Source organism: Colletotrichum paranaense (assembly GCF_030867605.1).
Source record: "Colletotrichum paranaense strain IMI 384185 chromosome Unknown Scaffold_1.1, whole genome shotgun sequence".
NCBI lineage: Eukaryota > Fungi > Ascomycota > Sordariomycetes > Glomerellales > Glomerellaceae > Colletotrichum > Colletotrichum paranaense.
The window spans coordinates 673,757-691,793 of NW_026848959.1; the positions used below are offsets into that span (position 1 = coordinate 673,757).

An 18,037-nucleotide genomic window follows, 5' to 3' on the forward strand; every position below is an offset into this window, starting at 1 on the left:
AACCTGTCAGGAATTGAAGCTTCCCCAACATCGAGTAACTTGATCCATAGCATATTGCGGATGAGCTTTGTGTTTTGAAGCAATAGATCTCGACAGGAAGAGTCCGATTTCTCATTATTCTGTTGCGATTTCCTTCTTTCTCGTGAAGGGTCTTCAGCTTCGACACATTTAACTTTCTAGAAACTCACTCACCGCCATAGAAGTCATGAATACGTTGCCCATAGCAATCCAAGACTGGAGCTCCTCAAGCTGCTATTCCCCAATAGCCTTACTCGAAAGGTGAATGAGTGAGGGGTTCTCCATAGGTGTGCCACATGGGAATTGATCCTCTCCTCATCCTTGCTCTTCGCCAGAGTAAGGAGATCCCAACAGCTCTCTGACGCGACGATGACCAGCGTGTCGCAAGTCGGGTTTATTGTATGTGTGAGGAACACGTGAGTGAATTGACTTTGTGTGCTTTACACGCTTACAGTTAGATCTCCGCGGCGCGAACTCTAACTAAGGTATCTCAACGCTCTCGCCGAGACATGTACTAATTGAGTAAGCGAGGGGACCCTGCGGCTCGCGACAGAGGATGACCAACGCGCCTGGGAATAGGGTCAACGTACTCCGTATGCCCGAGGGGAAAAGTGGTCAATTGACTTTGTAAAGTCCCTCCTTTTGTGGTTAGATCACCGCAGCACAAACTCTACATAAGTTCCAAAATGCTTGAGTAGAGCCTCAAAGCTTAGCCATAAGCGGCTTGGTAACCTGAGGAGTTAAACTTCTACTGTCAAAACTTAGCTTCAAAGCTAAACTAGTAATAACAGCGCCTCACTTAATATAACTGAGTTCATCCAGACCAATCTTTCCATTCAGACACCAAGTCTCGCCCACAATTGGAGAGCTTTCCCCGCGTTGTGTTCATGGGATAGTTGATCGCAACGACTGACTCCGACGCATCATCAATTATTCCCAGGCGCTGAAATCAATCCGGCTTCTCGCCGCGACTTACATCGCGGCGTTATATTAGTACGCCACTTGAGTGCAAAATACAAGTACACAAGCAACTCTTGTAATTCTTCTTATATTGTTGCAGAAGAAAGTGTTCCGATTCGCATATGCTCGTGGATCGCGTCCATACGGAGAAGGCTTTCCTCCATGTTCTGCTCGGTGAGCATAGTCCTAATCTGGATAGGAGTAATAGGACGCAACTCACAAGGCGTGACATTATTTTGTGGTTCGTGGGGTAGCCCTGAACAAGAAATTAGCAAGTTCATTGCTTCATTCTACAAAACAGATGTTGAGCGCGTTCGTGGGTTCGAAAGTGCCGTTGAGAGTTTTTTTTAAAGCGCCGTCTAAACGCTGTCCATCCGCAGGTTCCGGCCACAATTATGACCGCGCGCAACGCACCGGCAACCCCAGCCTTCCTACTGAAATCGACATCACGAGCAGGTCTGCTACATTATTCAGCTGCTCGTTCGAGAAGGATTCATCGTTCTTCCTGAAGTCTGGCTGATCACGGCTACTGTGATTATCCCCTTTTCATCCAACGTGCAGGGCTATGGGGGAGCGGGGGTGCCGCTGTGTTTGGGTTGGTGCTATGCCCGTTGTAGTTAATCCCTTTAGGCGCATAGTTGTGTAATATTAAAGAAAGGATAAAAGTGCTGGAGGTATCATCATTGACACTTTTTTGTCTTGAGGTGTTGTAAGTCACCTTGCTCGACCCAACTCGTATTCCTGGGTCTTGTTGAACTTTGGCTTCAAATCCGGTAGGGCTAGTTCGACCACTATAACAGTATTTAAACTAAGCCGCATAGGAGGCCACCAGAAAGATTTATCAAATTGATGAAAGCTAATTGCTCTGGAAAAACCGAAAAGTAGGGCTTTTGCGACATTATGCAGACAGAGATACCAAGAACTTTGATAAAGTATTGTTCGTGTTAGCAGCAAGTCGAGGCAGCCAACTACACCACGAAAATCAAAGTTTAGGTGATGATGTTCGGAGATCCGGAACCGGAAACAGTATCTTGTGTTCCGTACCAGCCAGCTACAAGCTTACAATGATTAAGTGTAGCTGGTGTAATACCGAGGTGACTTGAAGAACATATAAGAGCCCTCAATATTCCACGCTTCAGCTTTCTGAGCATCTCATCACATCCACATCTTTCTCTCTCTTATCAACATATCTTTGCAACTCAAGATGAAGTACATTCTTTTGACCACTATCTTTGCCGCTGCTTGCGCAGCTGGACCTCTGGCTGAAGTCAGGGATCTGACTGGCACGCCGGAGAACACCCTGACCTACGTCGACATTGCTCCGGTTGAGTTGGAACCGCGGAACGCGGACTTGAACTTGACGGATCTTGTCACTAGGGATACTCTCCCTAACACCGCATGCCCGGCTGGACAGACTTATGACCGCTCGGTCTGCTTCAAGTCCAACATCATCCGCAGCTTCTGCGTTGCCAACCCTCGCAGCAACCGCGAGAAGATTACGGACACCCCCTGCGGCGCCAACGAAATTTGTGTTCAACGTCGCCTCCTCTCCAACGGCAAGAGCTACGCGAAGTGCATTCCCGTCCTCGACCTTGTCTTGTGGAAGACCAGCCCGGACGGAAACAAGGAAGGCTGCACCACCACCACCGTCAAGAGTGGAGGAAACCATCACATTGGAACAATCGTTTACGACGTGAACCGCAACCCAATTCAAGTCGACAAGATCCGTTATCTCGGAGAGCCTGGCGAAGTTGATGAGGGAATTGGCGGATCAACCCCATTCTTCAGCAGCAACCTCTTCAGCTTTGCTGGAGGCCATTACCTCAAGAGTAAGGATACAAGATAAAAGAGACTTAAGAATTAAGCTGACAAGTACATAGCTTGTGTTTTCGCCGGTGGCTTCGGAAACCTGAACGCATACTCCTGGGCTTGGTCTTAATTCTGTTCCGAGACGTTTGTTACCGCCCATCATGCAGGGATGAAAGTTGATCGACCCACTCTGACGTCGAGCGACTACGACAAGACATTTGTACTGCAGGATCACGCGAACAATAGAGACTCAATTGGGAACGGAAGGAACCTGACAGGTCTTGTGGTAATGTGAAATGAGCAGCGACAAGAAAGGAAAACGAGCGTTCAGTGGATACTAGAGTGAGCGCTCACCAGACCTCAGAATAAACGCTTTTGGTGGGTTAGGAACCAACGCTCATTCGGAAAGGAACTGTTCAGTATGACTTGTACATAGCATTACCTGAGCCTTGGTCAAGGTCAGACTTCCATAGCAATCTGGCAATAAACTGGTATTTATACCACTTCAAGCTTACGTTCAATGTGATTTGCCATGTTAAATCTTAGTGTAATCTCTTAGTCTACCAAAAACTAATCTGCGAAGTAGACTGTGTTTCACAACCACGTACGGCATCGTAAGGTAAACATGATGCCCTAATCCTGTTTAAATCAGACTCTAATGACCTATAGCTGGCCACAACGACGTTAGGCCTAAGCGTTGGTATGGGCATTGAGGAGGAGTTGTGTTCTTGAGTGATCAGGAGTTAGAGGATCATGTTTTGTCTATGTGCTTGGAAATTTTAAATTCCTCGAAACTTCACACTTTAGACTTGCGGTTTAAATCATGAAGACAAGTACGAGAACTGTGGCCGTATCTGCGTTTCATGGAGCCGGTAGAGACAGCCCTGCGAAGAGACAGTCTTGCTATATCGACCTTACGTATGCCGCAGTTCCAAGTCTCCAATGAGCAGGTCAAGGTCGGCTCAGCGACATCACGAGCAGTGTTTCTCATCTCACAGAACTTCTTAGAGAATTAGATTGATTCTGTGATGGAATGCACCCCTCTTTTCTTCTAGAAATACACTACAAACACCAAGGCGAACAGAAGTGAAGAAAGCTACAGGATGGGAACGAACGATAAACACGGCTGCACTGGCGATCATTATTGGCGCGACGAGTCGGGAGTCTTGACTTGAACAGAAGTATGTCAAAGTGCCGTTCTCCTGATTCCAGCGAATCGAGGAATAAATCAAACCACTGAGAATATGGGAACAGACGAGGATCGAGACTTCTGCACAAATTTAGATGCATTGTCATAACACCCTATCTGGAAGTTCACAAAGGCTTAGCATGTAAATTCGAGTCCTAATTGAGTTTGATGTTACATAAACCCCTTTACTGTGAATCACCCGTTAGAACCCGCTGAACAACATATTTCCGACAGCGGCAGTTTTGAGGAAGTGGCTAGTGCGTGCATGCTTGGGTGTAACTAGAAGGAAATTTCTTGTCCCAAGGCTACTAACCGTTGCAGCGCACCAATCAACTCTGATCCAAACGACCTGAGAGCTACATCCAGAGTTCGGTACCTCAAGTAGATGGAGACCTACAAGTAATGGCGATTGAAAAGGGGGGTAGTATCTTGGTGCCGGGGGATCGATCAAGCCCTGCGATGCGGCCCGGCTATTGTCCAGACGCCCTGGCTTCTTTATGGTGCTCCCGGGGGAGAGAGATATGGCATTCCGTGTGTTGATGACAACCCGATGAAAGCTTTCGCATCTGATATACGATGGCAGAAACCGTCTCGACAATAAGACGATGACGTGTTGCCCATGCATTTGAGGGACGTGAGCACGGCGAGGAAGAGCTTAGTTTACCGGATAAACATTGACTTTTAGAAACATTGGCTATCCATGTGTTGTTTATTCTTACATATAGGTATCATATCCCAGACTCAACCTCAGTCGCCACCTTATTCAGTGACTATGAGCACATCTAGCACCCGAGGCCGAGGCCCAGGTCCAAGATCCTCTTGGCAGCATAGGCGGCAGCCACCATGATGGGTGCCTGTGTGTTGCCAGTGGGGACCTCGGGATGCATGCTAGCATCCACAACGAAGAGGTTATCAGTGCCCCAGACCTTAGTGTTAGGGTCAACAACGCTCTTGCCATCATTGGCAGTGCCCATCTGAGTGGTGCCAAGGTAATGGCTGCCACCGCCGATAGCAGCCACGAGGGCCTCTGCGGTGGCGTTCTCGGGAACGGTAAGAATACTGTTGGGCTCACGAGCCCACTGGAGAAGCTGGTCAACGAAGGTAGTAAGAGCCTCCTTGTCGCCTTCGGTGTGCATGAGGGGGTTCTTGGTCATGTTGGTCGCTCCGCTGGGGGTGATCTCGACGGTACCGGTGGAGGTGGTGCCGTGGGTCAGGTAGACCTTGACACCAATGGTGTTGTTGCTGTCTGCGCGAACAGTACCCTGAACGTGGCGGGTAGCGCCATCGGTGGTGTTGACGCTAGTCCAGAAGTTGAGACGCTGACCGGCTTGGGCCATAAGACCGCTGCCCTGAGCAAAGAGGTCGACAGTCTCCTGGTCAGGGTCAGTCCACGCAGTCTTGGGGAGCGCGATAAGCTCCTCCTTGGTGGTGAAGGTGACGGTGGCGATGCCGTGATCCTTGAGGTTTTCGCCGACGGGGAGGTCGATCCACTGCTCCTTGGGCGGCAGCTGGATGTTGGTAGTGCCGGAGGCGACGATTTCGATCTGCTTGGCGGGGCCGATGCCGGAGTTGAAGAGGACACGAGGGGTAGAGTGGGAGCCAGCGGCAAGGACGAGAGATCCACCCTTGCTAAGCTTAATGATCTCGCGGGCTCCACCGTCGTGCTCGACCTCAACACCGGTGATGAGGCTGCCGTCGCGAGTGGCACGGAGAACCATAGAGTGGAGTTCCAGGGTGAAGTTAGGAAGGGCTTCGGCGTCGGGTAGGATCGCGCGGACGGGGCTGTCGCGCAGACCGTGAGCGATCTGGAAGGGATCCGTCAGTTTTGTTCATAAGCAGGAATAGGTTGGAGATGGTGTAACCTACCGACCATGCAGGGTGCGAGTACATGAGCTCCTTAGACTCAGGGTCGTTCAGAGCATCTTGCTCGCTCCAGCCGTGAGCATCCAAGAACTTGGACATCACCTCAAAGGCGCCGTCGTCGTAACGCTTGCCATCCTCAGACGCCAGGATAGATCCAGGGAGACGCTTGTAGAACTCCTCCGCGGCTTCCGAAACACCGTTCTCCCAGTGCCACTCCTCGGGCCATGTCGCAAAGTCAGCCGAGCGAGGCTTGATGTACATGAGTGCGTTGAGCATGGTGGAGCCACCGAGCAGGCATCCCGCAGCAATGGCAAGATCTCTGCAGTACTGCAGGTCCGGCGATGCACCAGTGAAGTCAGCCATACCGGGGACATCGTACATGGTGACGGTGTTGTTCCACGGCATGGTCTTGTTGTTGCCGGTCATGTAGAAGGAGGTGCCGCCGCGCTCGATGAGGAGGACGCTGCGACCCGAGTTGGCGAGGCGCTCGGCGGCCACGATACCCGCGGTGCCACCGCCTGCGACGATGTAGTCGTAGGTTGTGTTGCGGGTAGTCGTGGTGTTGCTCCGGAGGCTCAGGCGGGCTGCTGCCGTCTCGCTCAGCGCAAGAAGCGCCGAGCTCAAGGTGATGAACTTCATTGTGGGTAAAAGAGAGAGGGATGATGTTCAAAGAGACAAGGACAGGACACTCAATCAAGAGTCTGAGGACCGGAAGCCATACGACGTCGGGCAGCAGGACAGATCTATTAACTACTTACATGATTCGAGCGATGAGATTGATAAGATGCGATTGATAATCCTCGTCTAAACTTGTCCAACTATCAAATTTCGGTACTGGAGGGATAGCACTCCGCAAAACTGGGTAGAGCTAACTAGATGTGGGAAAGATGGTTGCAATATGATGGGTCTTGCAATATAAGCATACTGGGCAGCGGAGGCGCAACACGAGAGGCTCCATTGCATTGGGCAACTGACAAAGCAGATCGTGTAAAATTTCTGTTTTTCTTTAGTAAAATACCTCATACCGCATGTTTTGACGAACTCAAATTCCTCCCGCCAAGCCGGACTTGTCTCCCTCAAGCAGCAACAGCAGTGGTAAGCGAGCTTCTTGGAAAGCGAGCATGACGGCGGTGGCAGGGCAGCTCGAAGCGGACTATGTGGAGAAAAGTCTGGGCGAAACGGAGTCCACGCAGTAGTCTTGCGGTGTCGTTGGTTGAAGGGTCTCTTCTTCAGCAAGCGTGATGTCACGCACCATCCGAAGCGCACCACGGCCATGTCAAACCGCTTGGTCATGATCTTAACAGCCAATGAGAAATCGTGTTCAGATTTTTTGATTGAGGCTATGAGCGGCTGCGCCGGGCACTTTTGCTCCTTTATTGCTACGATCAGAAAACCTTGCTCATATAAGGTAGGAAGGATTATTCAAGGGACTTTGGGATAAAGGTTTACCCACTGGTGAGTTCGTCTCTGAGTCGCTCTTTGCGGCCAGATACATTCGAAATTAAGCTTCTATGCTGCTACTATGTACGCGAAGTCCGAGAAGATCTCGCGGGTCGGCTAGTCCTTCCTTCAACCCTGAGAACTCCGAGGTCTCGTGTCTATTCGTACCGTCGAGCTGCGTTGGTTTGCTGTAGCTCTGGCAGCATATCCTTCTTACCAAGAACAACGGCCAGATCAAGAGCCGTCAATGGTGATTCTAATCTCACCAATCTGCCTATTCGGCCGTCGGGACCATCGGTTTTCCCAAGCTTCAGATAACCGTTGCAGCGGCCTTCTAAGTCGCATCCTAGCATCACAAGCCGAGTCACAATCTCAACATAATCATTGGCAACAGCTAGATGGATCGGTTGGAAAAAGGCATACTCGCCGCTCGACCATCGGTTCAAGTCCGCCGGTCCAGACCCGTCGCTCTTCAAGAGCTCGTAAGTGCAGCCGATAGACCCATAAAGACATGCGAAATGCAAGGGGGTCAAACCGAGTGCATGGGTGACGTTGTCCGCTTTCGCCCCCAACTTGAGAAGCGCGTTGGCGGCTGATGGTTGATCGGCCATGACGGCGGCATGTAACGGGCTGCGGCCGTAGTCATCTCCAACGTCTATCGAGGCACCCAAGTCGGCCAGGCCACGGATGACTTCTTTGCTGCCACCGCAGGCTGCGTGGAAGAGAACTGATCGTCCGGCATTATCTCTGGCGTCGATGTGTTTAGTTGTGCCCATCATCTTGGTTAGTGCGTCTACCGCCTGCATGTTGCCGGCGGCTGCCGCCCGATGTAGCGGAAGCTCGCCTAGGTCGTTGATGTGTGGGAACGAGTGCGAGCCGAGGAAGTCCTCTTTGATCAAATCAATAATCTTCCGTATCCTGTGATTTGCCAGTCCGGCAGGCGCATATGCAGAGAAGAGATGGAGAATGGTCTCGAGTCTTTTTGTCGTGAACTTGTGCAGAATGTCGGGGTCGGTTCCAGAGTAAAACGCGATCTCGGCTTCAGCTTGCAAGACCTCGGTTGTAATACCCTGCAGAATGTCGGGTCTTTTCTTTAGATTTGACTCTCTCTCTTCTTCCAGAAGATATGCAGCGAGGTTGAAGTGTCCATTGAGTACAGCAAGATGAACAGCCATAAAGCCGCTTCTGGTTTGACTCATGGTATTCGCACCTAGCTTCAACAACGTCTTGAGCATGGATAGCGAACCAAGAGTTGCGGCCCAGTGAATGGCTCTGAAGTCGTCAAACTCTTCTGTCCGCAGCTCAAGAAGACCTCTTCGTTGCCTTGCAAGAGACTGGACATCCCTATCACTTCGCGCTCGAACGGCCCGAATCAAATCGGCGTATGGCTTACTTTGCTCAATCTTGACGGCGTGGAGTTCATTTCCAAATCGAATGGCAATGTTGACTGCCGTCTTTGTCCTCACTCCCTCGGGTATGGGAAGTGTCGGTGCCAGCATAAGGGTGAACCTATCTTGATAGCAACAGCAACGCGTAACTGCGCCGACCTCGTCAAACAGTACGACAGGCTCTTGCGGCTCTGGAGTTCGCCTAGGCGTACTTGACAGAACATCCTCGTCACTTGGTGCAAAGAGAAGTTCAGAAGTACCGGAAACTTCCAGCTGAATAAATCGACGGCCTCTTCTTTGAGACTCTTTGGCGTCGATGGTGATGAAACCCAAGCCTTTTGAGTTTTGGTACGATGCAGGGCCATCTGAAGTAGTAGCAATTTCGGAAAACTCCAAGTAGACGGACTCGAGACTGTTGCCAGTGTAAGGATGCTTCTCGTAGCACACTTCCCACCGTCTCCTGACCCGACGGAGCCCAATGGCAACATCTACGACTGATCGCTGGCTTTGCTCAAGTGACATGAAGCGCAAAACGACCATCGCGCGGTTCGAGTGCGGCTCTTTAGTTCGTATCACGGATAATGTGGTGTCCCATCTTTCCGGCGGATATGCTTCATGAATGGTGAAGGCAAGATGTGAAACAGCATCCTTTGAGTTGGGCCGAAGCTTTGTTTTCACACTGAGTTCAGGGAGAGCGTAGAATGGGTTTTCCTTTACGTAGATGTTCTCGTACGTCCCCTCAGCGTCATCGAAATGATCCAAAGGAAACAAGATGACAGAGCCCTCTTCAGAGGCAACTCTCGCGAACTGGTCACTCCAAAGTCGTTGTAGAATGATGCAAGGGCTCATCTCCTCGCTGGCAGAGTCGGCCTTGGAGACTATGCAATCCAAAAGAGCGTAGTACTCATCTCCATCCGGCTGTCGGGGGATGAGGAGGATATTCGTTCGGAGCCCTTGATTAGTGACACTGGTTGGCGCACTATCCTGGGATTCTGAAGGAGGTAGAGGTCGCACATGGTCAAAGTCGACCCTTGAGAATGAGCTTGGTGAACTTGCAAGCAGGCCGAAGAGGTCATCCGAGGGTTGAACGTCCTCTGGCATCCCCCAAAGAAACAAGGACTGGTCATCGCTCTCTTTGAGGATCTCTTCTTGCAGACGCGTGAAAGCGCGGTCACCTTCACCGTAGAGCAAGGGCATGTTTACCTTGAACAATCCTATCAGGCAGTATGCTTTGTCTTCCGGTCGCGTCGTCTGTCGATGCCCTGCCCATCGCATCTTATTCGCGACACTGATGTCGCTGAGGAATGATGTACCAGAGAGCACCTGCTCGTCAATGCCAGTAATCCTGGCAAGCAGCTGGCAAAAGACATTTCTCGACTGCTTTGTGTTGATATAAGACCAGTCCCCGGCGTAGAACTCAACAGTCTTTGGCGCAATGAGCTCCTGCAACGTCCATCCTCGGGTAAACCACCGACTATTCTGGAAACTCGAATCCTTGGCAAACGGGCTCTGCGCGGAAACTGGCTCCACGTCGGAGAGGAACGCGTAACAGATGGATGCCTTTTCGTACCAACGGTACATGGAGTTGATGGACTCCGACAACTCGGCGCTGCTAGTCTTGTCGATGCAGCAGGTGTCGGCCCAGAGGTAGCGGTGGCGATGGCTCTTGGCCAGATTGGCTGCATCTCGTATCTTGCGGAAGCCGTTGGTGGAGCGGATCTGGTCGGCCGCATCCGCGGAGCCCGACCCCGGACCGGGTGCCGTGTCCGAGGCCAAGCCGAGCGCTTGGAAGCTTCGGAACGTGACTTCGTCGCTGCCCCAGGTGTGAGACAGGATCGCATACTCCTCCTGGGGGTCGCCCTGCACTTCGACGAGTTTGAGGCTATCGGTGTCAATAAGCCACATCTCGAATCGGCTGCCTGGCGGAGGCGAGCGTCGAAAAGGTGTAGGTAGGATGCCAAGGTTGAGGCGCCGATCGTCAGCTGAACTCAAGTCAAACGAGAAGAAGATGATTTGTTATCTTGGTAGAGAGACATGATTGGTCCGGCTCCCTGCAGCTAAGCTAGATCTTCAGTCCAGCATTGAGAACATCTTAGGTGCGTCATTTATCAACAGCCGCGAAGTATTTGGAGGATACATGGGATGCCTAGATCTCATTGCAAAAGGCTATCGGAGTCACTGTTCAACACAACTGTGCTAATTGAAATGCGACTAAGAGTCAATGACAATTTGTCGACTAGAACTCTAGCAGTGCTACAGAAGCCTAAGTCGAATGACGAGTGTCCACAAGAGCCCTGTCTTAAAATGGGGGAGACTCTTCAACGCCCCAAAGATCAGTATTAAGCTTAAGAGGTGGTCTTTAAGACTAGGTAAAACGCGCTAAGAAGCGAATGCTATTACAAGACGTGGGATACCGAAGCGACGTCGTGGGCCTTAACATTCAGATTTATGATGTGAAATTCAGTTTCGCTGCCCATGGAAGAGTGTCGGATCCGGAGATCATATCCCCTGACGAGCGGCTGAGCAGCCAATCGCAATTTTCTTCTTGCTGCATATCACCCCGCCGCGCAGTTTGATCTTCAAGGAGGTTCAAATACTCCCCTCGACGAATTGCAATGGCGAGGGTTTCCAACCGTGGGATTTTGGAGTTCTTTCTCCCTGTCATCCCCACCCAAAGCACCAGTGACCCTAGCCAAGGAGAACAGGGGTTCATCCGAGGAGCTCGCAGCGTCGCTTCATTCCCATGTTTTGAAACTTCGTTCGATCTTCGAAACCGGTCATGCCCAGGTAACACAGGTGCTCAGCCATCTTTTCAGGCCTTCCAAGGCGGTCATCGCATCATCTCAGGCCACACGATGGCAGATGCAGCGCTTCTGTCAGCTCAACTATAAGATGGCACCTGTCGTGTCGCTGTCAGTTCATGTCACATAGTTTCAACTCATCAACAGCGAAACTGCCATCCGATACAACAACTTTTCTTCTTTAGACCTGGTGTCATCTTTATTTAAGCTTATCTCAAGTCTTTGCGCCCATTTTCCTTTCACAGTTCTTCTCAAGATACCCATTTGATTCAACCCAATCCACACAAAATGTACGCCCAACAAATCCTCGTTACTTTCCTGATGGCCACCAGCGCCACTCTCGCTAGCGCAAGTAAGTATAATCTTCTCGACAACCACAGTCATCCCATCTTTGTCTAATTAGATGACCGCCTTTAGGAAGCATCGAAAGACGCCAATTGCTTGGAAACCTCGGCAGCCTCTCGTGCAACGTCGCAAGACTCCAGATCTTAGGCGCCCTTGGCAATACCGAGGACGCTGTCTCCCAAATCACCGATACAACAGTCCAGGACGCTGCCAATGCTGGTCTCCAACAAGCACGAGGCGGCATCGCACAAATTGCAAAGTCCATCGTCAGCGGCGCTGCACCGCCCGCGGCTAGCCGTGATGAGGTAGCAGCTGGACTGGCTGCAGCGGGTACCGCTCTTTCTGGGGGTGATGCGTGCGTATCCTTGTCTCATCGTGTGCAAATCGAGGATTGCAATGGCTAACAACCTGTATAGGAGCGACCAAGCCGTAGCTGATGCGCAAGCGGGACTTGATAAGTCTGTAAAGGCTGGTCAAGATGTCGTTGCGAACTGCTAAACAGTAGATGTTGGATTGAAGGAGCTGAGCTCGGCAAATGACGAAAATGAGGCATAAGACAGCAGCAGGACTAGCGCATGCATTAATACCACCATGATCAACTATTCAAAACTACTTCCCTTCACTCCAAGCATGTTCTCTCTTATTCGTGAAACCTGCAACTCTATGCGACGTCTGCCCGAGCCACTTTCGCAAGATGGAACTATCTCGTCGTTCCAATCAGTTCCCTCGCCTGTTGCAGGTCCTGTGCCATGGCACCCAAGTGAACCACGTCGGCCGAGACCATGATTAGACTCATCCGATCCGCAGCCTTCTTCAGGACCTCTGGACTCCCATAAGGAGGCCCGCCAAACGCAAAGCCCGCAAAGGCTTATCGTGCTTGTCAATGGTATCAAAGAATAGCTTCGACACCTTGACCCATTCAGGTTCAGAAGCTCCAATCCCTCCCATCTTGGCCTCGAGGTTCATGCTGACTCGGGCATCAAGAGTGCCAAACCAGACGATGTCGATATCTGAACCGCAAGCCGTCAGAATCTCATCGAGGTTCTTGACAGCTTGGGCTGACTCGATCTGAATCATAATGGCGGCCTGATCATTGAGACACTTGTGCAGGTCGCGGTGGTCATACGGAGTATCGGTAAGACCGGGCACAAGACGGAAAGGCGGTAAGGATCGCGTGCCGTTCTGCGCAGTGCCGAACTTAGCGGCGGCAATGGCATGTTCTGCTTGTTCAACTGTCTCGACTTGAGGGATGACGATGCTGGCGCCGGCATCGAGAGCATACCCAATGGTAGCGTGATCGTGGCCGGGGAGGCTGCGCAGTTGTATCAGCATGAAAGTGTGAGAAGACGTACGACAGACATACCGAACGAATGGAATAGTGCGGCCTTGGCTCATGAATGAAGCCTCGTGAACCATCTACGCGGCGTCAAAAAACTCTTCGAGATTAATGCAGTGATTCTTTGAGTACCGTCGTCATGGTTTCCGTGTTGCATGGGGTATGCTCCCAATCAATCCATACGGCATCGAAGCCCATAGGGGCCAAGTACCGGGTAATGGGGATGGAGCTCAACCCTGCGTAGTAACAAAGCAGTGGCGGAATCTTCTTTGCGTGGGCGTCTCGGATGGCTTGACGGGCTTTGTGAGGCTGGAAAAGCGAAGGAGCAGCATAGGCAGCCATGCCTTGTGAAGAGGTACTCTTATATTCGTCTCCGGAGGTAACCATGGTGGAAATTCGAAGTTTTTACCGTTTCTCGGAATGATGCTTGGTGAAAATTCTGGATGATTTAGATTCGATAGGTCTCAAATACTCGTCTTCATTGTGACCTCTTATAACCTGTTCTACTAAATATCCTCCATCAACATCCCACGCCCTTCAAATCTCCAACACCAGTGCGCGCGAAGAAGTTTACGTGAGACCATCAAAGCAGGTTCCGGATTTCCTGGTCGAGTTACCGACCGATAATGTTCCTGGTCTGAGCACTCAGTCAAAGAAGATTTCGGTCTTGGAGATGTCCGTTGAGACGCCGGGCAGGAAGAATCTCGTACAACACCTCACCATCGCTACTTTGGGTTCTTTAGGTGAGCCGAGGCACCGAGGTACTATCCGAAATAAGGATCTTGAGGGATCTGCATATGCAGCTGTTGCGGCTCACATAGTTATTTCCATACGGCTGTCTCGTCGAACTCCCAGAGTCCTAGCTCCGTGGAAAGGTGGTTGGACCAAGCTAGTGCGACTTCCGAGACACTATGGTGGCTTACGGCTAGACTAAAATCTGACAGGCGCCGGGAAGTTTTATGTCATAAAGCCGCTACCGAAGGAGTCGGAGAGACTTTCGTGGATCCCTTTGTTGTCATCTCACAAGAGCACTCACTCCAAAAACCCCAAATCTAGACTATCGGATTCATTTATCTCATGCAAGAGTTTCAACATCGATAAGGCGGTCCCAATTACATCATTTTCACTCATTACCAACCTCAAACGCGAGTTTTCGCTCAGTCCAACATTGGCGCCATACCCATGTCTCCCGAAGCACTGCCAAGCGAGCAATCGAGCGATCATGTTTCGCGGTCGCCTTCTCCCGACCAGGCACTTCAGGCAAGTCGTCAACAGCCCCGGATATAATTGTGTCACACGTGCCGTCTAGCTAATATAATGTCCAACTTAGACCCGCCGAGAGCGCAACCGCGAGGCCCAAAAAGTCTTTCGCAAACGCAAGCAAGCTGCGGAAGAGATCCAGGCAACCCGTCTGCAGCATCTAGAAACTACCGTCGCCAAGATGAGCTCCGCGGTCGTTGAGCTCGTCGACTGGATGCTGGACATTGAGGCGCTGAAGCAGGAAGTAGGGGTCTTGACGCGTATCCAGGAGATGGTGGCGCACGTGTTGGCCTTGGCTGACGATGCTGTGGCGTTGGAGGATGAGCTTCCGAAGAGGAGGAAGAGGAAGCTTAGAGAAGCGAAGCGAACTTCGATACAAAGTCTCGACCCCAAAGATCATGCTGGTACGGGCATAGAAGAGGAGAATCCTTGTGCTATAGATAACACATCCCACGTGGCGTCTTCTCCGCAGGCAAACCCTCCGGCACCAGATCCTCCGACCCTGACACCAGACGACCAAATCCTATCCCATCTAACATCCTTAGCCTGCCGCCCAACCTCGACCTCACTACCCCCATCCCTAGGAACCTTCCACTGCGGCTCAACAACCACTCTCAGCCCAGACTCCTTCAGCTTCCGCCTCACACACACCTGCTTCACGCTAGGCTACCTCATCCTCAGCAAATCCCTCGACTCACCTCTCCCTCACGGAGAAGAACCGCGCATCTTCAGCTCAACACTAAGATACCGTAACAGGGACGATATCATCACGAAAATGAGGTGGCTCGTCGGACCAGGCCAACATGAACTTCAGCAAGCCGCAGAATTACCCATGGGAGGGCGCTGGTACGGCGACGAATTCAGCTCCGAGGACCTGTCGCCGGAGAACCTCGACCTCTTTGAGAAGACGGCGCTAGCGGATGCTCGGCAGACGCGGTTCCTGAGCGTTGCTGGTGTTGAGAGGCAGCTTATTGCGCTTGGTGCTCGGGTGGTGGATAAGGAGACGCTGGAGCTGAGGATGAGTGGGCCTTTGAAGTTGACTTCGGACGCGGGAAAGAAACGGTCTTTGGCGTCGGAGAGTTGGAGTTTTGTGGATTGTTTCCCGCAGACGTTGCAGAGAAGGTCGAAGAAGACGTTTACGGTGCAGTTGAATATCACGCTGCTGATTGCTAATTTGTCGAGGTGTGCGGTGTGTCTCATGAAAGGGCCAGGGTTCCCGAGGGATAAACTGAACAGAGCGATAGAAGATTCTGTGGTCATGGTCAATAGTGGTTGAAGTGAATTATTTCGCAGATGTTTGGCTCTCTCAGGTCATCGGCGTGATTGACATGGAGATCCCGCGTTGAGGGCGCCTTGGGAGACAGAGTTGGGATTGTCACTTGCAAGCGGCTTTGCCCATGGATTGCCTGTCGGATGAGAGAAGTCACTTATACTATGGAAGTAGGCGTTTCGTAATCGTCAAAGTCACATTTCTGGCTAGAGTACACATCCTGAACCCCATATCCTGGATAGCACGACCCGCTGCGTTTGATCAGCTTTTCGGGAATGGTCGCTCCAAAACCAGGCCACCTTGATGAACCTCGTATGCCATGTGTCACTTGAAAATATCCGGGGAGCAGTGTGCACGAAATCTCAAAGCTTTGTGCTCGCTAGCCCATTCACTCCGTCTCATCCATTGGTTCTCCATCAGTGCTAGCTGCCTGCTCCTCAGGATTGTCCACTTCCTCCTCATCCTCCAGATTGTCTTGAACGCCAGAGCTATCGTTGTTCACCACCTCTGCGATCCTAGCCTCCTCTGTAGCAGCCTGCTGCGCCGCGGCAGCAGCCTTGGCTTCAGCGCGAATCCTCTTCTTCTTGTTGAACTTCTCGGTGGCTGCAAGGGTCTTGCCCGCAGCTGCTCGGGCAGCGGCGCCAGTTCGATTGGCATACGGAAGCTCGAATGCAGCATTGGAGGCTGCCTTGATGCCCATTTGAAGAGACTTGGCCTCGGCTAGGATTCCGTCGCGAATGTCCCTGTCGCCCTTGCTTGTGGTCTCTAGTTCATTCACTGAGTCGATGAACGTCTTGACCATGTGCTGTAGAGTCATATGGCGAGCTGTGAGGAGGTTGAAGGCGGCCTTGGAGATGTAGCAATTATCATCATCCGCGAGTGTCTCTTTTCCAGGCACATAGCTGGAAGGTTCGAGTCTCTGGGTAGGCTGTGTGCCGAGGTCGGGACTGGCTCTATCTTCGATGAGCTGTTCGAGGACTTCGCAGGTCTGGCCGACGAATGGGCTTCTTTTGTACGACCTGCTAGCTATGGGCATGTCATCCGAGTCGGTGCTACCAGCATCGACGGTGGCACCAGTCTCGATAGTCGCAACCGGCTCTCCGTCTTCTGTGTCCTGTATGGGAGACTTCGAGGGCTCCTCAACTTCGGGCTCAACAGCGTGACGCTCAGATTGAATTGTCGAGGTCTTCGTGAACGGGTGATTTGGCTTGTGAGGTCGAGGGAAGGAGGCGAGCGGCGATGGAGTCATCAGCTTCTGGCTGTCCTGCTTTCGGTTTTTGCGCCAGCCCGATGGGTGAATATTGAGTTTCGTTTTCTTAGAAGGCTTCGGGGACTCTGGGGTTTGATTCCTTTTCATTGACCTCTTTCTCTTTTTTCTCTCGACGGAAGGAGAGTTCTCGGCCGCATATCTCGCGCTCAACTTGCGAGACGACGGAATGACCGCGGCTTCGTCCTCGGGCGAGGAAAGAATCGGAATGACTGATTCTTTCGCCATCTCGGGCCAACTGTTCATACTTCACTGCGATGAGAAGGTCAACTTATTTGTGTTGGAGTAAAGCTCTGCGGGAGAGTGAGTCTCGCGGTGCGATGAGGTTGCCTGGGTGTTGTGAAATTTGTGTCCCCGAAGGAATAGTGAAAAAGCAATGCTGTCAGAGAGACTTGGTGTTAGAAAGAAAGACATTTGACAGTGATCGCAGAGGAACAATGGAAGGTTGGTACCTATCCCGTCAAGCGATCTGAGAAGAAGCGCGGAAAGCCGTAGTTGTGTAAAGTGACGAAGGGGCAAGAAGGAGCAGCTAATGAGAAATTGAGGAGGGTAAGGATGAAAAACCTTTGGTAAGAAAAGCGCTGCAAGAGACCCTTTGAAAAGATGACGAGACCAGTCAAAATAGCGCAATGGTCTATGGGTTTTGATGAGAATTTAGTGCGACGGTGAGAGGGTTGAGTGAAGTGAAAGGTGCAGGACGGCGAGGGTGAGTTGACAGTGGGTCATGTGACATTCAAATGTGAGATATCTGAGGCATCTGGGGGAGAATCAGGTCTCTCTACAGCTCCTTTCGGTGGAAGACGAAGAAGCCCACTATAGAAGGTACGATTGTTCTGCTTTTGATTTTCCGAGCCCGTGTGCGACTGCCTAAAATCAAAAGTTTGGATCGCGAGGCCTCACGAACATGACATTGTAACATCTCCACTCCGGCGGTGAGACGTGTGACTGTGAGCGGTCACTCGATGGGACCCAGATGTAAGCCACGACTGACAGGTTCCAAACCTGAACAGTGAAGGCTCATAGTGGCAAGTAAGCAATGAAGGAAAAGTTTGTGTCTCATGAGAAAAGCTCGATGATACCACCCAACGAGT

General features: G+C 51.4%; 7 protein-coding genes across 7 annotated transcripts; 3 read left to right on the forward strand and 4 right to left on the reverse strand.

Moving 5' to 3' along the window:
• Positions 1-2,182: 2,182 nt before the first annotated feature.
• On the forward strand, positions 2,183-2,917 carry CPAR01_00220 (uncharacterized protein; the record flags this gene model as incomplete). The annotated part of the gene is made up of 2 exons (XM_060484513.1): positions 2,183-2,807; positions 2,859-2,917. The coding sequence occupies 2 exons, from the start codon at positions 2,183-2,185 to the stop codon at positions 2,915-2,917; spliced, it is 684 nt and encodes a 227-aa protein (XP_060355370.1).
• Positions 2,918-4,758: 1,841 nt separating this feature from the next.
• On the reverse strand, positions 4,759-6,478 carry CPAR01_00221 (GMC oxidoreductase; the record flags this gene model as incomplete). The annotated part of the gene is made up of 2 exons (XM_060484514.1): positions 4,759-5,781; positions 5,843-6,478. The coding sequence occupies 2 exons, from the start codon at positions 6,476-6,478 to the stop codon at positions 4,759-4,761; spliced, it is 1,659 nt and encodes a 552-aa protein (XP_060355371.1).
• Positions 6,479-7,437: 959 nt separating this feature from the next.
• CPAR01_00222 (uncharacterized protein) lies at positions 7,438-10,572 on the reverse strand (the record flags this gene model as incomplete). The annotated part of the gene is made up of 1 exon (XM_060484515.1): positions 7,438-10,572. The coding sequence occupies one exon, from the start codon at positions 10,570-10,572 to the stop codon at positions 7,438-7,440; it is 3,135 nt and encodes a 1,044-aa protein (XP_060355372.1).
• A 1,184-nt stretch (positions 10,573-11,756) lies between these two features.
• CPAR01_00223 (uncharacterized protein) lies at positions 11,757-12,311 on the forward strand (the record flags this gene model as incomplete). Its single annotated transcript, XM_060484516.1, has 3 exons — positions 11,757-11,820; positions 11,886-12,168; positions 12,230-12,311. The coding sequence occupies 3 exons, from the start codon at positions 11,757-11,759 to the stop codon at positions 12,309-12,311; spliced, it is 429 nt and encodes a 142-aa protein (XP_060355373.1).
• A 315-nt stretch (positions 12,312-12,626) lies between these two features.
• On the reverse strand, positions 12,627-13,536 carry CPAR01_00224 (HpcH/HpaI aldolase/citrate lyase family protein; the record flags this gene model as incomplete). Its single annotated transcript, XM_060484517.1, has 3 exons — positions 12,627-13,125; positions 13,177-13,229; positions 13,282-13,536. The coding sequence occupies 3 exons, from the start codon at positions 13,534-13,536 to the stop codon at positions 12,627-12,629; spliced, it is 807 nt and encodes a 268-aa protein (XP_060355374.1).
• Positions 13,537-14,590: 1,054 nt separating this feature from the next.
• Positions 14,591-15,685, forward strand: CPAR01_00225 (uncharacterized protein; the record flags this gene model as incomplete). Its single annotated transcript, XM_060484518.1, has 1 exon — positions 14,591-15,685. The coding sequence occupies one exon, from the start codon at positions 14,591-14,593 to the stop codon at positions 15,683-15,685; it is 1,095 nt and encodes a 364-aa protein (XP_060355375.1).
• Positions 15,686-16,067: 382 nt separating this feature from the next.
• CPAR01_00226 (uncharacterized protein) lies at positions 16,068-17,174 on the reverse strand (the record flags this gene model as incomplete). The annotated part of the gene is made up of 1 exon (XM_060484519.1): positions 16,068-17,174. The coding sequence occupies one exon, from the start codon at positions 17,172-17,174 to the stop codon at positions 16,068-16,070; it is 1,107 nt and encodes a 368-aa protein (XP_060355376.1).
• Positions 17,175-18,037: the final 863 nt, after the last annotated feature.